Source organism: Phascolarctos cinereus, unplaced genomic scaffold, assembly GCF_003287225.1.
Source record: "Phascolarctos cinereus isolate Bilbo 61053 unplaced genomic scaffold, phaCin_HiC Scaffold_5;HRSCAF=322, whole genome shotgun sequence".
Lineage (NCBI taxonomy): Eukaryota > Metazoa > Chordata > Mammalia > Diprotodontia > Phascolarctidae > Phascolarctos > Phascolarctos cinereus.
In genome coordinates this window covers 386,354,454-386,379,082 of record NW_027555958.1, presented here as the reverse complement: position 1 = coordinate 386,379,082, position 24,629 = coordinate 386,354,454, and the positions used below count along the sequence as shown (strand labels likewise).

The 24,629-nt window shown below is 34.2% G+C and overlaps 1 protein-coding gene across 1 annotated transcript in view; it reads right to left on the bottom strand.

Moving 5' to 3' along the window:
* Window positions 1–24,629, bottom strand: part of DENND1B (DENN domain containing 1B) — a 378,678-nt gene that overhangs the window by 217,850 nt on the left and 136,199 nt on the right. The window contains 1 exon segment of the mRNA XM_020971720.2: window positions 2,568–2,617. Within this exon segment, the coding sequence (XP_020827379.1) occupies window positions 2,568–2,617 (50 nt within the window).

Below are 24,629 nucleotides of genomic sequence, written 5' to 3'. Positions count from 1 at the left end.
CATGAAGAGCTGGACATGACTGAAATGACTGAAAAACAAAACAGTACCTAGCTTTCAGAGTTATTGTGAAGATGACACATGATTAGATTATAAAACTGCTTAGCACAGTGTAGGTGATACATATGCTTATTCCCTTCCCCTTATTCCTTGTAAAGTGGTACTGTCCTTGACTACCATCTCTTTCCATATGGCATACAAATAAGAGCCTAGTATACACTAGGAAATTCATAAATGCTTGTTGAGTTGGATCAGAAAATAGTGTGTGATTTAAAACAATACAACTATATTGGAACTAAAATAACGATGTCAAGGACATGTTCTGCTGATGGTATATGAACAGCACTATTCTCATTTATGAAGAATATTTAAAGTTCAGCATTCTTGCTATTCAATGGCAAGGGTTTCTACATTTGTTATTTTTTGTTTGCTTGCTTTTTCTATTTTTACTTCTATTTGTATCCTGAACACAAAGCCAAGCAAATGGCGTTTAGGTCTTCTACAACTCTTATTTTCCAATTACGATTATGCCAATAATTATCACAATGCTGATACTTGAAATCTTTCTATCAAGCAGGACTCCCAAGAGAACTTTAGGTTTCTTGGAATGGCTTTTAAGAACCCAAGATCACCTCTATGCCACAAAGGGGAATCAGAGTAAAATTTTTTGTTTTGTTTTGTTTTAAGACTCATCAAATGTTTGGGATAACAGAGGGATGATTTGGTTTCTCATAGAAATATTATAATTTACATTTATGAAAGGAGTAGCAGCACTGATCAATTTAGAGATTTTTGAAGCATTGTACCAATAGTCATTTAATTCATCCAAGTCCTTAATTAACCAGTAATTAATCAATCACCAGGGGAATATTCAATTCCTAGCTGAATAGCCTTCCTAAGAGTTCAAAGTTCAAAATGCCTTATTCTTCATTAATAGCTTGGGATTTATAAAAAGAAATCTCTCCAATTTTAAAAAAACATAATTGCTTCTTTTGACACTCAAAAAAAGTCCTGCAAAAATCTAACTTATTAAAACCAACAGCTGGAAACCGTAATCAACATATTTAAAAAACATTTACAGAATTACTTCTATGTTACTGAAGTACAGGTGTCTAAAAATAAATTAAATGCATTTTGTACAGAAAATTAAGTTAATTACAAGCAATTTAAGCTAATACATGAGATAAATTATGTAATTATATGCAAAATAAGTAGCTATGTTTATTATATCAAAGGGACAATATAAATGACTTTGTACTGAAATTATATTTTTGTGTCACATATAATAAATGAATATATGTGTAGTGTTATCTGTAACACAGAAACACGTATTTTTCTCTCTCTCTCACACACACACTCACACTCACACACACACACACACACACACACACACACACACACACACACACACACACACACACACACAAAACACTATTGACTGCATTCTTGCCACTGGAGGTCAGTAACAGAACCTTACCTAACTCCGTATTCCAAAACTGAATGCCCATGACTCTTGAATTTTGGTTTTGAAGTGCTTAAATGAATTCTAAAAAGGAATTATATCACTATTGGTGCAATGATGCTCCCAAATGGTTTAAGCCTGTATACTACAAGTTTAACCACTGCAAATACCACAAAATTTAAGGAATGCTATTGTCTGCATTTAAAAAGTAATATAAACAATTTCATTAGAGACAATGTATATCCAATTTCTGTAGCTTCATTTCATGGCTTTTCTCTTTCCATTTTTCTATGATATTTCTTAAGGAATGCCTAGTTGGTAACAGAATTTTTTCCTTCAACCTTCTTAAGAAACCTTTCAGTCTCTTAAAAAAAGTAATAAATGGTTTTATCATTAATAAAGTAAATCTTAAAAACCCAAGTATCTTAACAATCTATCATCACTTCACTAAAATATAATGCTGATTTCAGAAGAACTTGCTAATAATGTATGTAAATCACAAAGAAACTAACAAATGATCTGATTTTTACATCAGGAACTATAGGACACTCAGAAGAAATTCTAATCTGATACTTATTCAATACTTCAGCCACTATTTGTTCAGTGAACAACAAAGAAGAGATTTTCAAACCTGTTAGATTTTTCCCCCTAGTACAATGCATATTACCATAAAGCTATTCTTAGTAGACAACTATCTTCAAGTTTTATATTATGCAGATTGTATTTTCAATTAGGCACAAGTTTAAGACAGAAACTAGGATCTATAGATCTATATCAAAAGACATAATTTTAAGGTTTTAATCAAGTGCATATTAAAATGTTTCTGCTAGCATTTACAACATGTTCCAGAAGAACAAAGGGGGAAAATGGGAAAAACTGACAACTAACATTTCCAAACTGGTTTGTGGAAAAGGAAGAGGATGAGAAGGAATCTTTGATAGTTTAATAAGCACCTTAATCCATAATACTCATTATTTCATTTAAAAGTTTTGTTTACTAAATACTATATAGTAACAAAAATTACGTTTACACTGAAAATATATGCTTTAAATAGCTTTTAAGACATATTACCATAAAGCTAAAATTACCTCAATTAATTATACTGTACCTTTCAATGTCAAAAGGGAAACAGAACTTTGGCACACTCTGCAGCACTTCCTATAAATGCAAAAAAAAAACAAATTTTAATCAATCTTTTTCATATTTTACAATTAACATTTTCTTTTGTGTTTTCTATAAAAAAAATTTAACATATATGTATATATATATATACAGATTTTCCCCCAAGAACTACAGCACAAATTCCTAGCCTAAAATAATTGATTATTAAAAAGGAATTATGTTTGTGCTTTGGCAGATTGCAAAGACAATGCCATGGAAGCCCCAGGAGGGAAAGGCCTGGCCTGAAGGGTATTAACACCCTTCACATCCCCGCTGGGATTCCCTTCAACAAGGCCATATGGATTTTACAAGAAGCACCGCACCATATGGGTAAGCCACGTCTGCTGCTACTTGTACCACAGACTAGCCACAGGGACTTCTGACAGATCCTGGCTCAAAAATATAAATGTTGTTTCAATTAAAATGCAGGCAGAGAAAGGGGAATGAAGTTGGCAGCAGAATGAATTACTGAGAGGTATAACAACTCTACATGTTTCACAGTCAAATGTTTAAAAAAGATCTTCCACTGGTTTAAAAAAAGGCATTTACATAGTTAACCCCTTGATACAGCTTAACAACTAAGTTTCTTTACAAATCTCACTCTTAAAAAAGAAGTCATAACGCAAACAATTGAATTAAATAATACAGTATTTCTATCTTGCATGTTTTTAAGATACTTAGCAGTAGATTAAAATATTTTTATTAAAATGAAGAAAAAGCCTCATTAGCTGAAAACTACAAAAATAAGAATTAAAGATAAGAAAAAACAAGTCCATCGGGCAAATGCAGCAAAATACAAATAATTACCAATAACCTGACAACATGAAAAGAAGGAATATTTACATATTTCCTAGTAAATACTTAAAATTAATTCATTTTTTAGAGATAAAGTACAGAGACAGAAAAACATCTCTATTTCTATATATCTTTAAACATTCTGTCAGGACTACATATTTAATTTAGAGCAAAGTATTCAGTTTCTAATATTTGTTTCAATAAGGCAAAAAAAATCTGTGTACAATATACTGAAAAGTTATCTATTCCCAATTTCTTTATCAATAAAATTGCAATTGAGTAAAATCACAAAAACGAGAATCAACTGAAATGTTTTCAAGTACAAAATGCAGCTTAAGAGAATATTTCAAGATATTACCAGAAAGTGACCCATTATAAAGTTATAATTCTAGTAGCTGGGAGAATATATCAATACCTTAAAACTAAGACAGAAAGAATAAGATAAAGTAAAAGACAATATTCTACCTTTGTAGCAGGGACACTTTCTGGCTTGTGAAAATCCCTTTATGAGAGGGGCAAAGACAAAAAAAATCCTCAGAAGACCCTGCTAGCAGTTTTAACATGGATATAACAGCATAAATAATCAAATAAATCAAACAAAAAATCAAAACAAATAGACTTACATAAAAATTGATAATACAGTAAAATATTAATAAATTGATATCAAAGAAGACATTCATTCAATCATTTGTTTATACTCTACTTACATTAAGCAAAATGAAAATGAAAATTATTGTTTTGCTAATCATTCTTATTTGCAGTAACTACAAAAATCATGTTTACCAAATTAGGAAGATTTAACTAGAGGTGAAGAGTATATACTATTTATGTATTCAGAATCAAATTATGATACAGATTTTAAAAACCCATCAGTGTTTACAATTCTACACTTTAATAGAAATATGTACAAATTATAATACATCATGTATCAGTTTTGAAACTCAAATAAAATCCATTGCTTCCCCATTCATTACTAAAATTCCCATCCCTCCCCCTTTTTATCTTCATCCCAACTAACACACATGCACATAACTTCTGCGAAACAGCCTCAGCTCGCTTCCCAACTGGCAGGAGCATCCCTCAGGGGACAAGTCTTTAAACCTCCGCACTCTTTAAAATTCAACCAGCCAGCAGGTCTATAGACTGGAATATAAACAGTATAGACAAAAAAAATCCTCCCTCAGCTTATGTCAGTGACAAAGCAGCTCAGCAGTTGACTGTTTCTCCCTTGACAATGTAAGCAGGGTTTACACAGATCAATAGCTGGAAGTCCTACCTAGCTCCCAGGGCTCAGTTTTCTTCCTTAATTACAGGTACAATTCAACCTAAAATATTTTTTAAGGCAGGGGATGAGGTATTTAAATTTCATTTTGGATTATATCCTTTCAGCAGCAATAGTTAATCGAAAATAGAATATGCAAATACATAAGAATGTATTAATAGAGGCATAAAATTGGCATTTAGATATAATATACTTTGAAACAATCTCTCATCCTACTAGCTTGTTTTTCATAAACCAGTTACAATTTTAAACTATATATTCTTTAGCAAGCACCAATTTCCCTTTAGTCTTCTATTTATAGATGAATAGCTCATGTAAATCACAATAAATAAGGTTTATTTATTCTGAATCTTGTAAACATTTGGTGATTATTTTATTTTTTCTAAACATCTCAATTCTTCCACAGAAAAAAAATTATGAATAAAGACTAAATATAATCTACCTGCTGAAAAAAGCAGCATAAAGAAAAATTGAAAGCTGAACAGAACATTGTGAACAATAGTTTATAAATACTTTTTACTAAATGATCAAAAACTTTTCCCTACAAAATGGGGAGAGAGAGAGAGACAGAGAGAGAGAGAGAGAGAGAGAGAGAGAGAGAGAGAGAGAGAGAAGAGAGAGAGAGAGAGAGAGAGAGAGAGAGAGAGAGAGAGAGAGAGAACAGAGAGAGAGAGAGAGAGAGAGACAGAGAGAGAGAGAGAGAGAGAGAGAGAGAGAGAGAGAGAGAGAAAGAGAGAGACAGAGACAGAGAGAGACAGAGAAACCTGGAAGTAATAATTTAAAGATACACAAAAACTGGTTCTCTCTGCCTATAATACCAAAAAATAACCAACAAATAAGTAAATGTATAGGAAAAAAGAACAGGGCCTACAACAAAGCTAATAGGAACATACATGCTTAGGTCATGAGAGACAAATAATTAACATAAAATAAGACTAAGGTAAAGCAGACACGTTGAAGGAGAACCTGGAAGCCAATGCTCCAGAAATCTTGGTAGGAGAGAATATCCAGGGCAACAACTGAAAAAACTTCAAATAGAATATTTCCTGCATCTTCAACTTTCTTGACCTATCAGATTTAATGATTAATAGATCACTGATACCCAAGAATAATATTTTCATTAGATAAGAAGGAATTTTAAAGTAAAATTTACAAAAAGAATGAACTAAAAATTGTAGCAAGAAAATTCACATGTCAAAAATTGAATTTGTAACTATTCTTTTTACATTTTCTATTAATTCCACAATTCCATGAAGGACACTTGACAAAGTGTGATATATATGTACGTATACATAATCATCTTCCCCCACAAATACATTTCATAATAGATAATATAGAGGTTCTTCATCAATTTACCTCCATAATTTACTTTTGTTTCTAATTTTTGCTGCTACAAAAAAAAGTTGCTATAAATATTTTGGGGTATTAGTATATATTTTTTGGTTTTTTGGTTAAGGACCTCTTTGGGGTATAGGCCCAACAGTGTAATCTGGGATTCACATAGAATTGACATACTAGCCATTTTATTTGCAAAATTTCAAATTGCTTTCCAGAGTATCTGTACTAATTCACAGCTCCACCAACAATGTATTAGTGTGTCTGTCCTTCAGTAACTCTCTCCAAAATTAACTATTTCTTATCTTTTGTTATCTTTGGCAATTTGCTGGCTGTGAGGTAAAACCTCAGAGCTCATTTCTCTTATTATTACTGATTTCGACCATGCTTTCATATGGTAGTATACCATTTGTAACTCTTATTTTGAGAAGTATTTGTTTAAACTTTTGTTTGATCGTTATTATTACCAATAAAAGAATTACCAACATTTATGTGGAAATCATTTATATAAAATTTTTATGAGAATAATCTACACAAATGGAAGGTGAGCATCTTTGATAATGGTATTAGAAGAAAACTGATAGAAGAAAACAAGTAATAATCCACAAAAGACCACAGCTTTACTACCATACAATTAAATTAAAGATATTGATCAAACTAGATCATAGATAAGATAGAGAGAGCTGAAATAAACCTCAGAGGCCATAAATTCCAACACTTCACTTTATAGGATAAAGAAACTGAAACACAGGTAGTAAGCGCTAGTAAATAGGATTTGAACTCAGGCAAAAGACAGTCCTCGACCTCAAGGAACTCATAATCTAATGGGAGGGGACAATAAACAAAAATATAAATATATATATATGTAAGTATGTATACACACATGCAACAAGCTATATACAAGATAAATAGGAATTTTAAAGTGGGAAGGTACTAGAATTAAGAATTCCTATGGAATATAGGATTTTAGCTGGACCTTAAAGGAAGCTAGGGAATTCAGTCAGCAGAGATGAGGAGGGAGAACATTCCAGGCATCAAACACAGTCAGAGAAAATACCCCCCAAAAAGAAATGAAGTATTTTGTTTAAGGAACAGCAAGGAAACCAGTGTCACTATACCAAAGAGACAGATTCTAAGATGTAAGAAGACTGAAAAGATGGGAGGGTCCTAAGTTATAAAGGACTTTGATTGCCAGAGGATTTTGTAATTTTAAATGTGATTCTAGAGGCAAAAGGGATCACTGGAGTTTACTGAATGAGGGTTGGAGGTGGGGTGACATGGTCAGACCTGCACTTTAGGAAAATCACTAGCAGGCAAATGGAGGATAGACCTACCCACTGGCAGGTTATTGCAATAGTCCAGGCATGATTTAATGAGGGCCTATGACAGAGTGATGGCAGTGTCCAAGGAGAGAAGGGAGAATATTTGAGAGACACTGCAAAGTCAAAATCAAAAAGCTTTGCCAATAGATTGGATAAGAAGGGTGAGAGTGTAAAGTTGAGGATGTCACTTAGGTTGGTTGCAAGACTGAGGGATTAAAAAGGTGGTATTGCAGGAGAAAGTGATATCCTGAAAACCTAGACAGAACACAGTATCAAAGAGAAGAGAGTACTCAACAGTGTCAAAGTTAGCAAAGAGGTCAAGGAGAATGAGGACTGAGAAAAAGCTTTTGGGTTTGGCAATTAAGAGATCATTGGCAACTTTGTAAGAAGTAGTTTTGGTACAATGAAGAAGGTACTCATTGTAGATGTCCTTTTCTAGGAGTTTGGCCACAAAAGGCAGAAGAGATATAGGATGATAATTAGCAGGGATGAAAGGATCAAGTGAAGGTTTTTCAAAGGTGGGAAGATATGAGCATATGTTTGTAGGCAATAGGAAAGGAGTTAGTAGATGGGGAAAGATTAAAAATAAGTGATAGAGTGGGAATAGGGAGGCAATATGTTGGAGAAGACAAGATAGAATGGGATCATCTGTGCAGATAGAGGGGAGAGCCTTGTTAAGGAGTATACTTCATGTGAGAGAGTTGTGAAGGAGGAGAAAGTGGCAAAGGGCATATGAGTGACATGAGATAAGGAAGAGGACAGCAGAGGGAGCTTGTGGAGAATGGCCTCATTTTTTTTCTATAAAATACAAGGCAAGGTACTCAGCTGAGAAGGTATGGGTAGGGGGAGCCATGGGAAATTTCCTTCCTCATTTGAGGAAGAACCAAATAGTTTGGAAGGGCCACTATAGAGAGAGGGATAGTGAGTTCATAAGGGAGGTAAAAGAAGATTGCCTAGCAGCAGTGAGGGCCCAGGTAAGGTTGTGTAATAGAAACTTGTAGTAGACACAATCAGAATGGTTGCATGATTTTCTCCACTTTTATTCAGCAATACATGTATAAGAGTGACGGTGGTAGATGGTAAGAGTCATCTAAGGCTGAGGCTTGGAAGGGCATAATCAGCAATATGATAATGGGGCTAGGGATTCAAAAAAAGAGATACGGTAGAGTTGAACTGATTTGCCAAGGGGTCAATATAGCAAAAACAGGAGAAAGTGGCTAGTGAAAAGGTGTTGGCCTGAGAAAACACTGATGGGTGAAGGAAATAAAGGTCAGAGTGTTAACATAGCAGGGTTTGATTAAGAAGGCAGAGGGAGAAGCAGAAATAGATTATGGTTGGATTGTGCTTGGATGAGGACAATTTGCAACACCTGAACATAGAGGTAGTACATTTGTGGGTGATGGCAAGATCAAGGGTATCACTATCTTTGTGTGTGGCTAAGGTGACACAGAGGAATAGCTCATGGGAAATGAGTAGGTTGAGGAGAGCAGTTAGGGTGTTTGAAGAATAGTTAAGATATATGTTCAAGTCCCCAAAGAGTGGGAGAGGGGAGACAAATATTTCCTTCAAAGTTTAGCTCAAATGCTACCTTCTATGTAAAGATTTTCCTGATATTAACAGCAGCTATTGCCTGTACCCTTCCCCCGCAATTATCTTGCATTTACTTCACATATGCTTATATTTCAACATGTTCTTTCCCCAAAAGAATGTAAAGTCCTTGAGGGAAAGGACCATTTAATTTTTGACTCAGTTCTCCCAGCAAAAGTAGCAAGAGCTTAATAAATGCTTATTGATTAATTCCTTATCCATTTTCTTACTCAGAGAAAATTAGGAAAACATGTAAATGAGGCAGAATAAATTATCAGAACCAGCATAATTTAGACTACGTCTACAATAATATAAAGGAAAATAACTCTGAAGCTTCAGAACTCATCACTAATCATAACCAAAAGATTCAAAAGGAAGCATGCCTCTTACTTCTTGGCAGAGAGCAAATGAACTAAATGAAAGGATTGAAAAATACACTTTCAGACACACTAAATGAGTAGATTTGGTGTTCATTACAAATGGGTTAAAGAAGCTTCTATGAAGAAGCTAAGTTAGTACAGAATGAGAAACAATTATCAAAGTAAATGTATCAATTAATTTTGTATGGCTATACTTATTACAAACGAAGGATGCATCTATGGGGAGTAGGAGTTAGTGTGTAATTATAAAAATAAGGAATTTTTTAAAAATACACAGAAGAAAAAAGTTCTGGTAACACAATGAGATTTTCTCACTACGTTGTTAAATATATATGTATACATAGCATACTTTTAAAGAAACAAAGTATACATAACCAAAGTTCAGTTTCACATGTAATCCTCTTTTTTTTCTCTTTATATTAATAAATGATTGTGCTTGTTATTAAGTTAATAATTATTAAAAAATTTAGAACAGAGGTGTTCACACAATTAAGAGATGCACGAGTAGGATTTTAGTGGTTTCCATATGGTTTCCATAACTGCACAGAACTTCTCTTCTAGGTTAAATAATTCTGTACTTCTATGAGAAAATGTTTAGGGAAAAATGTAGTTGAGATTTCAACATATTTAGGAAACAGGTCACAATTTTATATTTTAAACTATGGGGAAAACACTGTACTGAGTCAGAAGACCTAGATACAAATCCCAGTTCTCTATCACTTAATAGCCATAGGACCTTGGACAAGTTGCTTAACTACCATAAGGCCTAATTTTCTCATTTGCATAAAGCTGACAACTGTACTTATACTCCCTACCTCATAGGACTATTATTAGGAAAGCTAGTACACTATAAAATTACACAATTTAAAGAAAACTAGAAGTCTAAATTATTGTGGGTACCAAATATCAATGTAAATCCAAGATATAAAACTTAGGTAACTCTAAGTCATAATCCTTTCAATAACTCTTCATGCACAAAGAATATTTTTATGGACTGTGTTGAATGCAGTCTTTTGCAGTAGGAAGGCATAGAGAAATGAACGATAAATTAAAAAATACAAATTTGAGCCTTTAGCCCAACAATTTAGATTCTGTCTCCAAATAAGCTAATAAAATGGGCCAATGAAAAGTAATAGCAAAAAAATTTATTTCAGAAATGATATAAATTTGCATGTTGTTTTACAGTTTTAAAAGTATTTTCCACATAATGAGGAATTTAATGCTAACATTTTATCACTCCAAAATTATAGAAGAAGAAACTGAGGCTCAGGTAGGAAAAATAATACACTTTCAGAACCAGGTCTTAAACCCAGATATCTTAATTCTAAATATAGTCCTATTTCTACTGTAGCATAAACCTATAATCCTTGAAAAGTCTAAGTTTACTAAATGTCATGAAGTATTATCTTAAAGCAAATTTTTTTTTGTAGTGACTACAACTAAAGATTATTTAATAGACTTTTTTGAGACTAGTGTAAAAGAAAAATGAAAAATATCTTTCTGTCCCACAACCCATAACTATTCAATAAAAATTAATGTATGCAATTGGCATTTCTATGTATCTTAAACAAAAAAACACAGTGGATTTTACTTAATTTCTATAAAATCTTAAAAACACTAAATAAGGCCCATTAAAATCATGCAATATGTTAAATCAAAAGGATGTTTTATTTTGTTTTCGTTAAAGCTATCTGATGAAGGTTTCTCAGAATGTTTTCCTATTTTAAAATAGATGCTTACCAAAAATTTAAATTAGAGTAATAAAACTATAAAAAAAAGTGAAGAAAATATATTAATACCTCCCATTCTGGCAGTATTTCATAGGCTTGGTTAAGCTTTTTCCATACACAAGAGAGCACTAAATATGTTCTCTTATAACTCATGCCATGTCAGTAGCTACTTTATTTAGTAATTGCTATAACAACTGTAAGAGAGAGGTATCTACAACCCTTAAACCATAAGAACATATGAATCTCTAAGTCCCTATGTATATAGGGGAAAACAGAAGCAGAAGCATTAAACAGATCTCCTTGAAAATGCCAGATTTCCACTTCTGCTACAAACTTGGTGTGAGAAGGCCCACCACACATTTAAGATCTGGAAGTCAACAAATTCTAAAAATAGGAGGCAATGTGCACAAATAAAGACTGGCTATAACTTATAAAACAGGTTATAACTCAGGCATCTGCTTAAAAGCAAAGTACATAGATGCTTTATTTTTCCAAGGTGACCTTAAAAAAATCTTTGGAATATAGTAAGATTGTTGTAAAGGTACCTAGAGACATCCTTCAAAAAAAGGAGGTGAAATCAAGTTCACTGTAATGACCCAGAATTTTCCAATTTAAACTCACATTTTCTTCTTTTTGAAGATACAAATAATCTATTTATAAACTTAGAAAATGCAGGTACCACATATATATATATACATATATGTATATATATATGTATATATATATGTATATATATATATACACACATACACATACACACAAACATATGTGTATTTTTGAGCCAAAGAACAAAGTTTTTAATTTTATTTAGTTCTATTTTTTAAATGATCACTATTTTCCTTAAATTAGGAATAATACTGAGTGGTTCTCATTTCAAGTTTTTTGAACATGTTAAGAATCTACAAATCAAAGGAAAATTCTATCTCGAAAGACTTTAAATGACTGGCTCAAAGCAAATATTGCAGTATACCTCTTAATTCAAATATATATAAAAAAATCTTTCTTTGAAATGTAGACTTCAAGGATTTGTATTCAATTTGGTTGTCAGTTTTATTCAGATGATTAGACCTACAGAGTCTACATAGAATCACTTTTATCTAATGCCAATTTAAAAAGTCAAGACAACAGCAAGAGGTGAGGAAAATATTTATATTTGTGTGTACATATATATACACATATACATCCCCACATACATATACATACATATATAAACACATATACATATATAAAAAACACAACTAGGTGGTAAGCTTTACAGGAAAAAGTTATAATAGATTTAATTTAATCTATGATGGAAGGGAATATAAAATGCAGGAAAAGGAAAGAGCACACATTAAGGCATTATGGTCTACTAGCTAAAGATTCTTTTTATAAACCATCTTCCAAATTTTATCCTTAAGGTTCTTTTCCTCCCTTTGTGTCAGTAGACAGTTTTTTCTTACCTTGATATGATTTCCCAAAATCTGATTAACATGAGGATTTCTGCCTGAGATTTTATTTCTCATTATCTCCAGCTAACTTCAGGACCTTTACTACTAAGCCCTCTCAAAACTAAACATCAACTTTTACTTCTAATCTAACCACTTTGGTGTTTTTTAAAACAAAGGCCCTCTACAATAAAATGAAATATAACATTTGTTTTGCTGAAAATTTTCCCAAAAGGATCTGTGAAGGATATATAAACAAATCAGCATTAGAAAGATTGTACTATATTTGAACATCAGAAAAATGCTGCTAGTATGCTGGCAATCTGGTGCCTTTTTTTTTTTTGCCCATGGCAACCCATAAAGATATTTCAAAATCAAATGACTGTGGTTCAGTCATTTTGCAGTTGCATCTGACTAACTATGAACCCATTTAGGGTTTTCTTGGCAGAGACAATGGAGTATTTTGCCATTTCCTTCTCCAGCTCATTCTACAGATGAGGAAACTGAGGCAAACAGGGTTAAGTGACTTGCCCAGGGTCACACAGTTAGTAAGTATGTGAGGCCAGATTTGAATTCAGTAAGATTAGTCTTCCAGTTCAAATCTCAGACAGATGAGTAGAAGATGGATTGGAGTGGGGAAGAGATTTGTGACAAGACCAACTGGCAGGGCATTTCAACAATCTAGGCATGAGGTTGGCTGATTTAGATAGGGTAGTAGCATTGGTAGAGAAGAGATGTTATGAAGGTAAAAATGATAGGATTTGAAAACTATTTGGATTGGGGAGGGTAGAGAGGAGGACAGGGGTACGTAGGAGAAGGCTGTGGTATCCTCCATCGCAATGGGGAAGTTAGGAATGCAAAAGTTTTGGAAGGAAGATAATATGTTCAGGTTTGGACATGTTATAGTTTAAGATGTCTATACGATATCTAACTCTAGATATCTAATAGAGTTAGAGATGTGAAACTGGAGGTCAGGAGACAAGTTAGGGCTGGACAAATACATCTTAAAATCATCTGCATAGAGATGATAACTGAATCCATGGGAGCTGATGAGATCAACAAGGGTAATAGTATAGAGGGAGGAGTTATACTTATTTTATATATATGTGTGTGTGTGTGTGTGTGTGTGTGCCTTTTCCTCTTTCTTTGATCTCTTTGGGGTTATATACCTATTAGTGGTATCAAAGGTTACGCACAGTTTAGTGCCTCTTGGGATGTAATTCAGAATTGCTTTCCGGAATAAATGTTCCATTTCACCAAAAGTGCACTTAACTGCCTGATTTCTTGTAGTCCCTCCAAAACCCATCATTTTCTTTTTTGGTGATTTTTGCCAATCTAATGAGTGTGAGGTAGAACCTCAAAGCTGTTTTAATTTGCATTTATGTAATAATTAGTACTTTTGAGCATATAACCATGGATACTTTGATTTTCTTGCTTTGAAACTATGTGGGTCACATCCTTTGACAATTTCTCTATTAGGGAATAACTTTGTTTTACTAGTTTGAATCAATTTCTTATAAAAATGTTTCAAAAATGTTAGTGTTATTAAAGGCTTAATTACATAAAACTGTATTTAGACTTTGGTAGCACACTGTATATCTTGAATATGAGACCTTTATCTGGTAAATTTTCTACAAGGTTTTTCTTAGTTTATTGTTTATCATCTAATTTTAATTGCACTGATTTTATTTGTGCAAAAAATTTTAATTTTATGTAATTAAAATTGTCCATTTTATCATCTGATATGCTCTTTATTCCTTGTTCAATCTTTACTCTTTCTCTAACAGTTATGAATGGGAATTTCTAAATTGTTTGTCTAATTTGTTTTTGATATAACCTCTCAAATAAAAATCACGTGTCAATTTGGCACTTATCTTCATATTTGGTGTAAAATATTGGATATCTACCTTCTGCTATTTTGCTTTTCAATTTTCCAAGCAGGTTTTTTTTTAACATTTTATCCCGGTAGCTAACATTTTTGATGTTATGAAATATTATATTACTCTGTTTACACGTGCATGTTTTGCACCTATGTTCCACTGATCAACCTCTCAATTTTTAACTAGTACAAGAGAAAGTTATGAGTAATGCTTTGTAGTTTAACTTGAGATCTGGTACTTCCTGGCTCCCTTTCTTCTCATTTTCTTTCACAATTTCTTCCACATGAATTTCATTATTATTTATTATTATTCATATAAATATTATACACAGTTCAGTAAAGTAACCATTTGGTAGTTTAACTGCTATGGCACTGAATAAGTAAAGGAATTTAGGAAATTATCATTTTTATTATGTTGACACAGTATCCTCATGAACAATTAATATTTCTCTAATTCAGATCTATATTCAGTAAAGAATATTTTGTAATTTTATCATATACTTCCTTTAAGTGTCTTCACAAACAGATTCCAAAATATTTCATTTGTACTCATTTCACATAGAATTTCTCTATTCATTTCTTTCTTCTGGATTTTCTCACTATAATATAGAAATATTAACAATGAATGTAGATTTGTTTTATACCTTAAATATTTACTAAAGTTATTAATTTTTAAATTTTAATTGATTTTTTTGGAGTTTTTCTAGATGGACCATCATATCATCTACAAAAAGCAATAATGTTGTCTTTTCCTTTCCTATTGATTCCCTTTTTAAAATACTGCTATAGGTAGTATTTCTAGAACTATATCAACAACAGTAACATAATGGATGTTTTTCCTTTAGCCTTTATTTTATTGGAATGGCATCTACCTCCTTTCAATTAATGAATAAAGTTAGCCCTCACTTTTAGACACATACTACCTACAATACTAAGGAAAGCTTTATTTAATCTTGTGGTTTTTTATTTTTTTAAACAGAAAGTCTTACTGGTTTTTGTTAACTTTTTCAGCATTTATTATGCAACATTTTAAAAATTAATTTTGTTAATAATTTGATTGACTGTGTAGTTTTCTTTATGCTGAACATTCCCAATATAAGTCCAACCTGATTATAATATACAATCTTTTAATGTTGTTCTAGCACATATGCTGATATTTAATTTAAAACTCTTGATATTTTATTTAAAATTGTCAGTGTTTACTGGAGAATAATGGTTTCTAGTTTTATTTCTCTGCTTCATCTATTCCTAGTTTGGGTAATAAGCCCATATTTGTATCATAGAGCATGAAAGGGTCCCTTATACTTTTGTAAATCGTGTACATACTATTATAATTAATCATTCAATTAATGTGATGTTGGAATTAATTGTTCTTTGAGGGCTTGGCAGAATCATTGGTCCTGAAGTTTGTTTTTTTTTTCCTTTGAGAGTTCATTTATAGATTTTTCAATTTTTTTCTACTTAGTAATTCAAAAATATCAGTTTTGTTGCCATATAATTAGGCAAGATAGGTAACACAATTTGGTTTGCTTCACTCTTTTTCAACAGACTAGCTGTTTGCCCATTTTATTGTTTCTGTAAAAAAAAGCTTCTAGTTTTATTTATCAATTCAATTTTCCTGTTTTTAATTTTTTTCATCTCTTCTTTCATTTTTGTGATTTGTATTTTGGTGGTTAGTTGGTTTTTTCATTTGTTACTTTTTAAGGTTTTTTTTCTTGTATTCTCAAATTATTGATCCTTACTTTATCCCTTTTATAGGTGAATGCATTTAGAAATATTAACTTTCCCCTAAAGACTATTTTAGCTAATTACCAAAAGTTTGGATATGTTGCCCCAATGTTGCCATTTTCTTTAATGAAATCAATTGATTTTTCTATGATTTGTTCTTGGTCCTCCTCAGTTTTGGAGGGTTAAATTATTCATTCTCAAATTAACTTTTAATCCTTCTTTTAATTGCCTTTTGCTGAATATAATTTCTTTCATTCTTATCAGTAAGCATGATTATTATTTGCATTTTCTGCATTTGTTTGTGATATTTTTATAACCTAAAAACAGTCAGTTTTTGATATTGCACCATTATTCAGTTGTTTTCAGTCATGTCCAATTCTTTGTGATCCCATTTGAGGTTTTCTTGGCAGAGATACCAGGGTGAGTGATCTTTCTTAAACTCAATTCTGACCATGTCATCTCCCCATTCAACAAACTCCAGTGGTCAAATGATCCAAGAAACTCCAGTGGTTCCATGATCAAATATAAAAAATCATGTTTGGCTTTTAAAGATTTTTATAAACGTGGTCCTTATTTTTCCCTCCCCAATCTTCTTTTACCTTACAGCCCACCCCACTACCGTTCACTCTATGATCCAGTTAACACTGGCTTCCTGGTGATTCTTCATACACCACATCTCATCTCCATAGTGCATTCCAGGCATTTTCATTGGTTATCATTCCCCTCGCCTAGAACCCTCTTCCTCTTTATTTCTGCCTGTAGGTCTCCCTAGATCCCTTCAAGTCTCAGCTAACACCCCACATTCTCAAAGATGCCTTTCTTAGTCCTCCTTACTCTTAGTGCCTTCTCTCAGAAATTATTTATCCTATCCAATTTAACCTATCATTAGCTTCTTTGTCACAGAGTTGTTTGTATATCATCTCCCTGTTAGACTCTAAGTTTCTTAAAAGGGTTGTCTTCTGCTTTTCTTTGTATCCAAAGAGCTTAGCACAGAGCCTGGCACATGGCAGGCACTTAATAAATTCTTCTTTTTGTTTGTTTCAGTATCTTTTTTTTTAAATTTTAAACATATGTTTTCAAAACTATGGGTTATGAATTTTCTTCCTTCCTCGCTCCCCACCCACCCTCATTGAAAAGGCAAGCATCTTGATACAGGTTACAGATGTGGAGTCATGCAAAACACTTCCATAATAGTCCTGTTGTGAAAAACGAAGCATATTTCCCTTCATCCTATCCTGCCCTCCATTATTCTATTCTCTCTTTTGACCCTGTCCCTCCTCAGAAGTGTTTGCTTTTCATTATCCCCTCCCTCAATTTGCCCTCCCCTCTATCAATCCCTTGCTCTCTTGTCCCCTTCCCCCCTTATTTTCCAGTATAGTAAGATAGATTTCCATACCCCATTGTGCGTGTTATTCCCTTCTTAAGCCAAATCCTATGAGGATAAGATTCACTCATTCCCTCTCACCTTCCCCCGTTTCCCCTCCACTGTAAAAACCTTTTCTTGTCTGTTTTATGTGAGACAATTTCTCCCATTCTACTTCTCCCTTTCTCCTTCTCCCAGTATGATCCTTTCTCACCCCTTAATTTTATTTTCCAGATATCACCCCTTCATCTTCAAATCAGCCTGTGCCCTCTATCTATCTATGTATACATACATATTTTTTTCCCTCCCACTACCCTAATACTGAAAAGGACTCAAGAATTACAAACATCATCTTTGCCTGCAGGAATGTAAACCTTAGTTAGTCTCTTATGATTTCTCTTTCCTGTTTACCTCTTCCATGTTTCTCTTGAGTCTTGTATTTGAAAGTCAAATTTTATATTCAGCTCTGATCTTTTCCTCAGGAATGCTTGAAAGTCCCCTATTTCAATGAATGACCATTTTTTACCCTGAAGGATTATACTCAGTTTTGCTGGGTAGGTGATTCTTGGTTATAGTCCTATCTCCTTTGCCCTCCAGAATATCATACTCCATGCCCTCCGGACCCTTACTGTAGAAGATGCTAAATCTTGTGTTATCTTGATTGTGTTTCCACAACACTTGAATCATTTCTTTCTCACTGCTTGCAATATCCTCTCCTTGACCTGTGAATTGTGGAATTTGGCTACAATATTCATAGGAGTTTTCCTTTGGTGATCTCTTTCAGGAGGTGATCAGCGGATTCTTTCAATTTCTATTTTGCCCTCTGGTTCTACAATATTAAGGCAGTTTTCCTTGATAATTTCTTGAAAGATGATGCCTAGGCTCTTTTTTTTATCATGGATTTCAGATAGTCCAATAATTCTCAAGTTCTCTCTCCTGGATCTATTTTAAAGGTCAGTTGTTTTTCCAATGAGATATTTCACATTCTCTATTTTTTTTTCATTCTTTTGGATTAGTGTTACAGTGCCTTTATTTCTCAAATTGTCACTAGCTTCTAATTTCTGTATTCTAATTTTTAAGGAAGTATTTTTTTCAGTAAGCTTTTGGACTTCCTTTTCATTAGGCCAATTTTGCCTTTTAGGGCATCTTCTCCTCATTGACTTTTTGGATCTCTTCTGCCATTTGGGCTATGCTATTTTTTAAGGAGTTATTTTCTTCAGTATTTTTTTGGGTCTCCTCTAGCATCACTCTCAGATTTTTTTCTTCTTCTCTTATTTCCTTCTCAAAATCCTTTTTGAGCTCTTCCATAGCCTGGGAGCAATTCATATTTTTCTTGCAGGCTTTGGATATAGGATCTTTGGCTTTGTTGTCTTCTCCTGGTCGTATGTTTTGATCTTCTTTATGACCAAAGCAAGATACTATAGTCTGACTCTTTTTGCACTGCTTGCTCATGATTCTGGCCAATTACTTGAGTTATAAACTCCTTGTTAAGGCAAGAGTCTGTTTCCAGTGTGGAGAATGTACTGTCCCAAGCTTCAGTGGTTTTGTGCAGCTCTTTTCAGAGATACTTTTAGGGACCTGAAATTTTCAATTCTTCCAAGGTGCTATGATCAAGGGCAAGGTGTTTCCTCCTTTTCTGTCCTGTGCTCTGGTCTATGAGTGACAACAAGTACCCTTTTCTGCCTTGGAACTGTAAGGATTTTCTCTGCACAGCTACTACAAGCTCCACCATGCCAGCGCTTCTCCTTGCCGCAGGACCACCACCCAGAACTGTGACCCAGATCCAAACACGGTCAAAGCAAGAGATTCCTGCCTCAGTGCCAGCAAAAAGATCCCTGCAATTCCCCTCTGATCAGCCACACCATTCCCCTTTAGTCTGTGGGCCAGAAGGTCAGGAGGCACCCTCCATCCCAGGGCCAAGCTTAGGGGCTGGAGCTGAGACCACCACACTACTCTCTCAGCACCGCAGAAACAGACTTTTCCCACTGACCTTCTAAGTTGCCTTTGGTGTTTGTGGTTTGAGAGGTCTGGAAACCACACAGCTGCCTGTGATTCACTCCTCTGAGGCCTGCTCCAGGTTTGTTGAGGCTTGATTGCCCATGCCGAAATGCATTCCTCTCCCAGCCCGGCACGATATATGTTTCCAATCAACCATCCAGGTTGTCTTAGGCAGGAAATTTGTTTCACTGCCTTTTTGTGGGTTCTGCCATTTTAGAATTTGTTTAGAGCCATTTTTGTAGGTATTTGGAGGGGTTTGGGGGAAAGCTCAAGTAAGTCACTGCTGTTACTCTGCCATTTTGGCTCCGCCTCCACTTAATAAATTCTTATAAACTGAATAACAGGAATGTTTTTGCATAGAAAGCAGTACTTGATCTAAGTTAAAAGATAGTAGTAATTCTAAGAAGTGAGGAGAAAATGTGACCAACAAAAGAGGGACAGACAATGAAAAGGCACAAAGTGGTGACATATCAACTGTGGCAAATTCCTAGTAAGCCAGTTTAGATGGAAAATTGACCACATGAAGGTGAGTAGTATGAAATAAATCTAGAAGGGTATGCTGGAGTCAGATTATAAAGGGCTTTCAAGGCCAGGTTAAAGCTTCTATTTTATCCTAAAGATGACAAAGGTATAAAAGAATTTTGATGAGATTTGAGTTTATGTAGGACTAGATGAACTCCAAGGTCTCTCCCAACACTAAATTTACATGAGTCTAATATAAAACAGTAATAATAAGGGCAAGTCAACAGATAAACACTGGTAATATTTAAGTAAAGTAAAAATACCTCCTGTATAATTGTAGGCTCCACAAGGGGGGGGGGAAGATCTTATTTGTCTTTGAATATATCTCTGACACTACCACAATACTTCTGACATAGACATTAAATGTCTGTTCAATTGAAGTGAATCCCCTTAAAAGTTCTGGAAATATAGTATAACATCTTGAAGTTTCATTTACGCCAATATTTGGATAATGTTGCCTATACACAGACACAAATATATGCATACATGTACATGTGTGTATATAGTATGTATATGTCTCTGTTCATGTTTAGGTGTGCATATATTTCTTAATGCCTACTATATAACAGGTATTGTGCTAGGAACTAGAGATTATAGGCATAAGGATTAAATAAATAATCATACATTGCAATGACCTTAGATTCTAATATAAATATACTTAAGGGTAGTTAATGATTAACTGGCAATTTTGTATAATTCAGAATCTTTTTTATAGGATAAACACATAAAATGATAAAAACAAACAAGAATAATGCAAGAAAATGGATCTACACATTTAAACTCATCAATATTCTATTAACCTAAAATTACTTTCAGTAGTACTTAAATTAATAGCTTAGACATACTTACTACTCTATTTCTCTAACTGTTGACATGTTATATTTTCAAGTATCACTATTCAGCACCACAAGCTAGAAGTAAAATTTGTATAAAAGTCCAGCAAGGAGTCAAGGATCAACAACAAGGCTCCACTTAGAAGGACAAAATGTACAAAGTAAAATAGGATAGCATGAATAGCCTCAGTGAAGGATCTTTTATATTGTTAATTAATACTTAATTTTTAAAATATGCATAATTCAACTAAAAGACAAAATTTCCCATACAAATTTATCAAAGAATTATGTACTTAGCCTTCAGCTTAATGAGTAAAAATGCCTTTCAAGATTCATAAAAGTAACTCAGAAAATTGGGGCCAGTGTTTTATTTTTGGTCACTTAATGGAAAAGTAAACAAGCCAGAAATACTAAAAATCCACTGCTTTTTATTGGTACTTATTTGATAGTTTCCTGTTTTGTGAAAACTATGTTCTTACGTCAATATCAATTGGTAAGGGTTCTCCATTACAAGAAACAAAACCACAATTGGCATCTTAACTCAGTAATGACAAGATAGGGGGCGCCACAGTGTGAACTGGCCTTTCATTTGAGGAGGGGTCTTCTATTATGAATGGGGCAGTACATAAAGCATGTAGCTGTATTTTTTTTAACCCCATATTTATGAATTTGTGATAGACCAGTCTGGGCATAATATCTGAGTACATAATATCTGAGATCTGTGCCCTGATTTACTGATTCAAGATTAATCACTCAATCTGGGCCTGGCTATATTTTAATACCTGAGCCAAGTATCAGCCTGTTACCTTGTTGCTCTGATGGTTTAATTTTTAATAACTTCCATAAAATATTCACATAAAAATTTCCCCAAAATATTCCATGGTTTTCAATTCTTTGAGAAAAATTAATTTTCCTTTACTTTCTCCAGATATTGATAAATAATGATGATGCAAGCTAAAGTTATAAGTTTTAGAAAATATGGAACTTTAAAGATAATATACCAAGGGGTGGAACAAAGATAGTAAAGGGAGCGTTTAAGCCAAACTCAATTAATACTCCCTCTAAACAACTTTAAAATAACGTGTCAAATCAAATTCTAAAGCGATATAACAAAAACAAATTGAGATATTTTTCCAGCTCAGGATAACTTCAGAGATCAGGAAAGGTCTATAATACTGGAGTGGGAGCTGGTTAAGAGTCCAGCAAGGCTTCTGCTTCAGGGAGCCAAGATGGCGGAGTGAAAAGGTAGTCACTCTCACTCTCCCCCTATCAACCTTTGAAAACCCAGAAAATATCACCCCAGAAAAAAACCCTGGAACAGCTGAACTAGAAGAAAGACAGGGAGCAGCAGTGCAGCAGCCCAGCAAATGGGTCTCCCACTGCCCCAGCAAAAATAAGCTAAGCAGCACTACAAAGGGCCCCAGAAAGATAAGCACCCTGCAGCATTCATCTGAAAGGAGCTGAAGAAAGCAGCCTAAAGTCTTCCTAAAGTCCCAGCCTTGCTGATTGTAGCCCAACACCAGGTAAGCTGTCAGAACCTCCACCTGTCAACCAGGAAGAGATCCTGAAGCCCAGGTGGTACAGCAGGCAAACACCAACACCTGGAAATCCGAGTACCTGAGGTGGGGGGGGGGAACCGGTGGAAACCATCTCAGAAAACCACCAGGTGCCTTGGCACTCTACTGCAAAGGAATCTCCCAGTATATTAGCAGAAACGAGGGAAACAACACTGCAGGGGGCCCCAGGCAGATAAACACCCTGCAGCACCCATCTAAAAGGAGCTGAAGAAAGCTAAAGGAAAGGAAAAGCAGGCAACCTAGAACTGCCTGAAAGTTCCAGCCTTGCTGATTCCAGCCCAACATGAGGTAAGTTGCCAGAAACCTACAACCCACAACTGCCAACATGAAAGGCCCTAACACACAAAGCCAGTGACCAAGACCTAGGCTCCCAACACAGGAAGCTTGGGTCAGTGCCCTCTGTTCCCTAGCAGGAGAGCTCAATCTCTTTAAAGGACAGAGAATAAAGAAACACCATGAGTAAAAAGAAACGTACCATAGATTCATATCATGAGAAGAGTGAAGATAAAGACAGAAATTCTGAAGAGGACAACATTGTCAACAAACCCACATCTACAACAACAAAAGGGAATATGAACTGCTCTGAAGCCCAAAAAGCCTTCTTAGAAGAGCTCAAGAAGGATTTTAATAGTCAAATGAGAGAGGTAGAAGAGTCCTTCAAAAATACAATTGGCCAATTGGAAAAAAAATACACTGAAGAAAACAAGTCGCTAAAAAACACAATTGGCCAATTTAAGAAGGAAGTACAAAAAAATAATAGAAGAGTACACTGAAGAAAACAAGTCCATAAGAAACACAATTGGCCAACTGAAGAAGGAAGTACAAAAACTAACAGAAGAAAACAAGTGTTAAAAACGAGAATTCGACAAATGGAAACTAATGTCTCTATGAGACAGCAAAAATCAGTCAAACAGAAACAAAAAAACGAAAAAATATATGAAAACGTAAAATACCTCATTGGTAAAAAACCGACCTGGAAAATCAATTCAGGAGAGACAATTTAAAAATTATTGGACTACCTGAAAATCATGATGAGAAAAAGAGCCTGGACAGTATCTTTCAGGAAATCATAAAGGAAAACTTCCCTGAAGCCCTAGAATCAAAAGGGAAAATAACCATAGAAAGAATCCACTGCTCACCACCTGAAAGAGATCCCAAATTGACAACACCAATGAATATAATAGCAAAATTCCAAAATTACCAGATGAAAGAGAAGGTGCTGCAAGCAGCCAGAAAGAAACAATTTAAATATCAAGGAACCACAGTCAGGATTACACAGGACCTTATAGCTTCTACATTAAAAGACCACAGGGCATGGAACATGATATTCCATAAGGCAAAGGAGCTTGGAATGCAGCCAAGGATCAATTACCCAGCAAAAATGAGCATCATTTTTCAAGGGAGGAGATGGATGTTCAACGAAATAGGAGACTTCCAAACTTTCCAGATAAAAAGACCAGAGCTCAACAAAAAATGTGATCTTCAAGTACAGGACTCAAGAAGGACATAAAAAGGTAAATGGGAAAGAAATATACAATATGTTATTAATAAGGGGAGGGCTGTTTAAACCCCTACAAGGGAATATGACACTTGCAACCATTGAGAACTGTATTGTTATTACACCATGTTAAAGGAGTATACATAAAGAGGGTAGATATTAGTTGACTTTGATGTAATGATAAAAAAAAATCTAATCAAGTGGGTTAAATGAATCGAAATACATGGATCAATCTGATCTTAGAAAATGTACTGAGAAAGGAGGAGGCAGACAAGGGTAAATTACAGTACAGGAAAAGACACAAAATCCTATTACAGCAGAGAGAAGGGGGGGAGCATGGTTTGAACCTTACTCTCATCAGATTTGGCTCAAGAAGGGCATAACATAATCAGTTAGGTATAGAAATCTAACTTGCCCTATAGGCAGTAGGAGGGAAAAGGGGAAAGAAAAGGGAGAGGGGGAAAGAAGGAAGGGAAGAAGCTGTAAGAGTAAAGGGGAAGAAAAGGGAAAGGGATAATAAAAGGGAGGAGGGACAGAAGGAGGCAGTGGTCAAAAGCAAAATATTAGTGGAGCAGGGAAAGGAAAAAGGAGAAAGAAAAGCATATATATGGGGGGGGAGGATGGAGAAAAAGATACAGATAGTAATCATAACTGTGAATGTGAATGGGATGAACTCTCCCATAAAACAGAAATGGATTGAAAAATGGATTAAAAACCATAACCCTATAATATGTTGTTTACAAAAAACACATT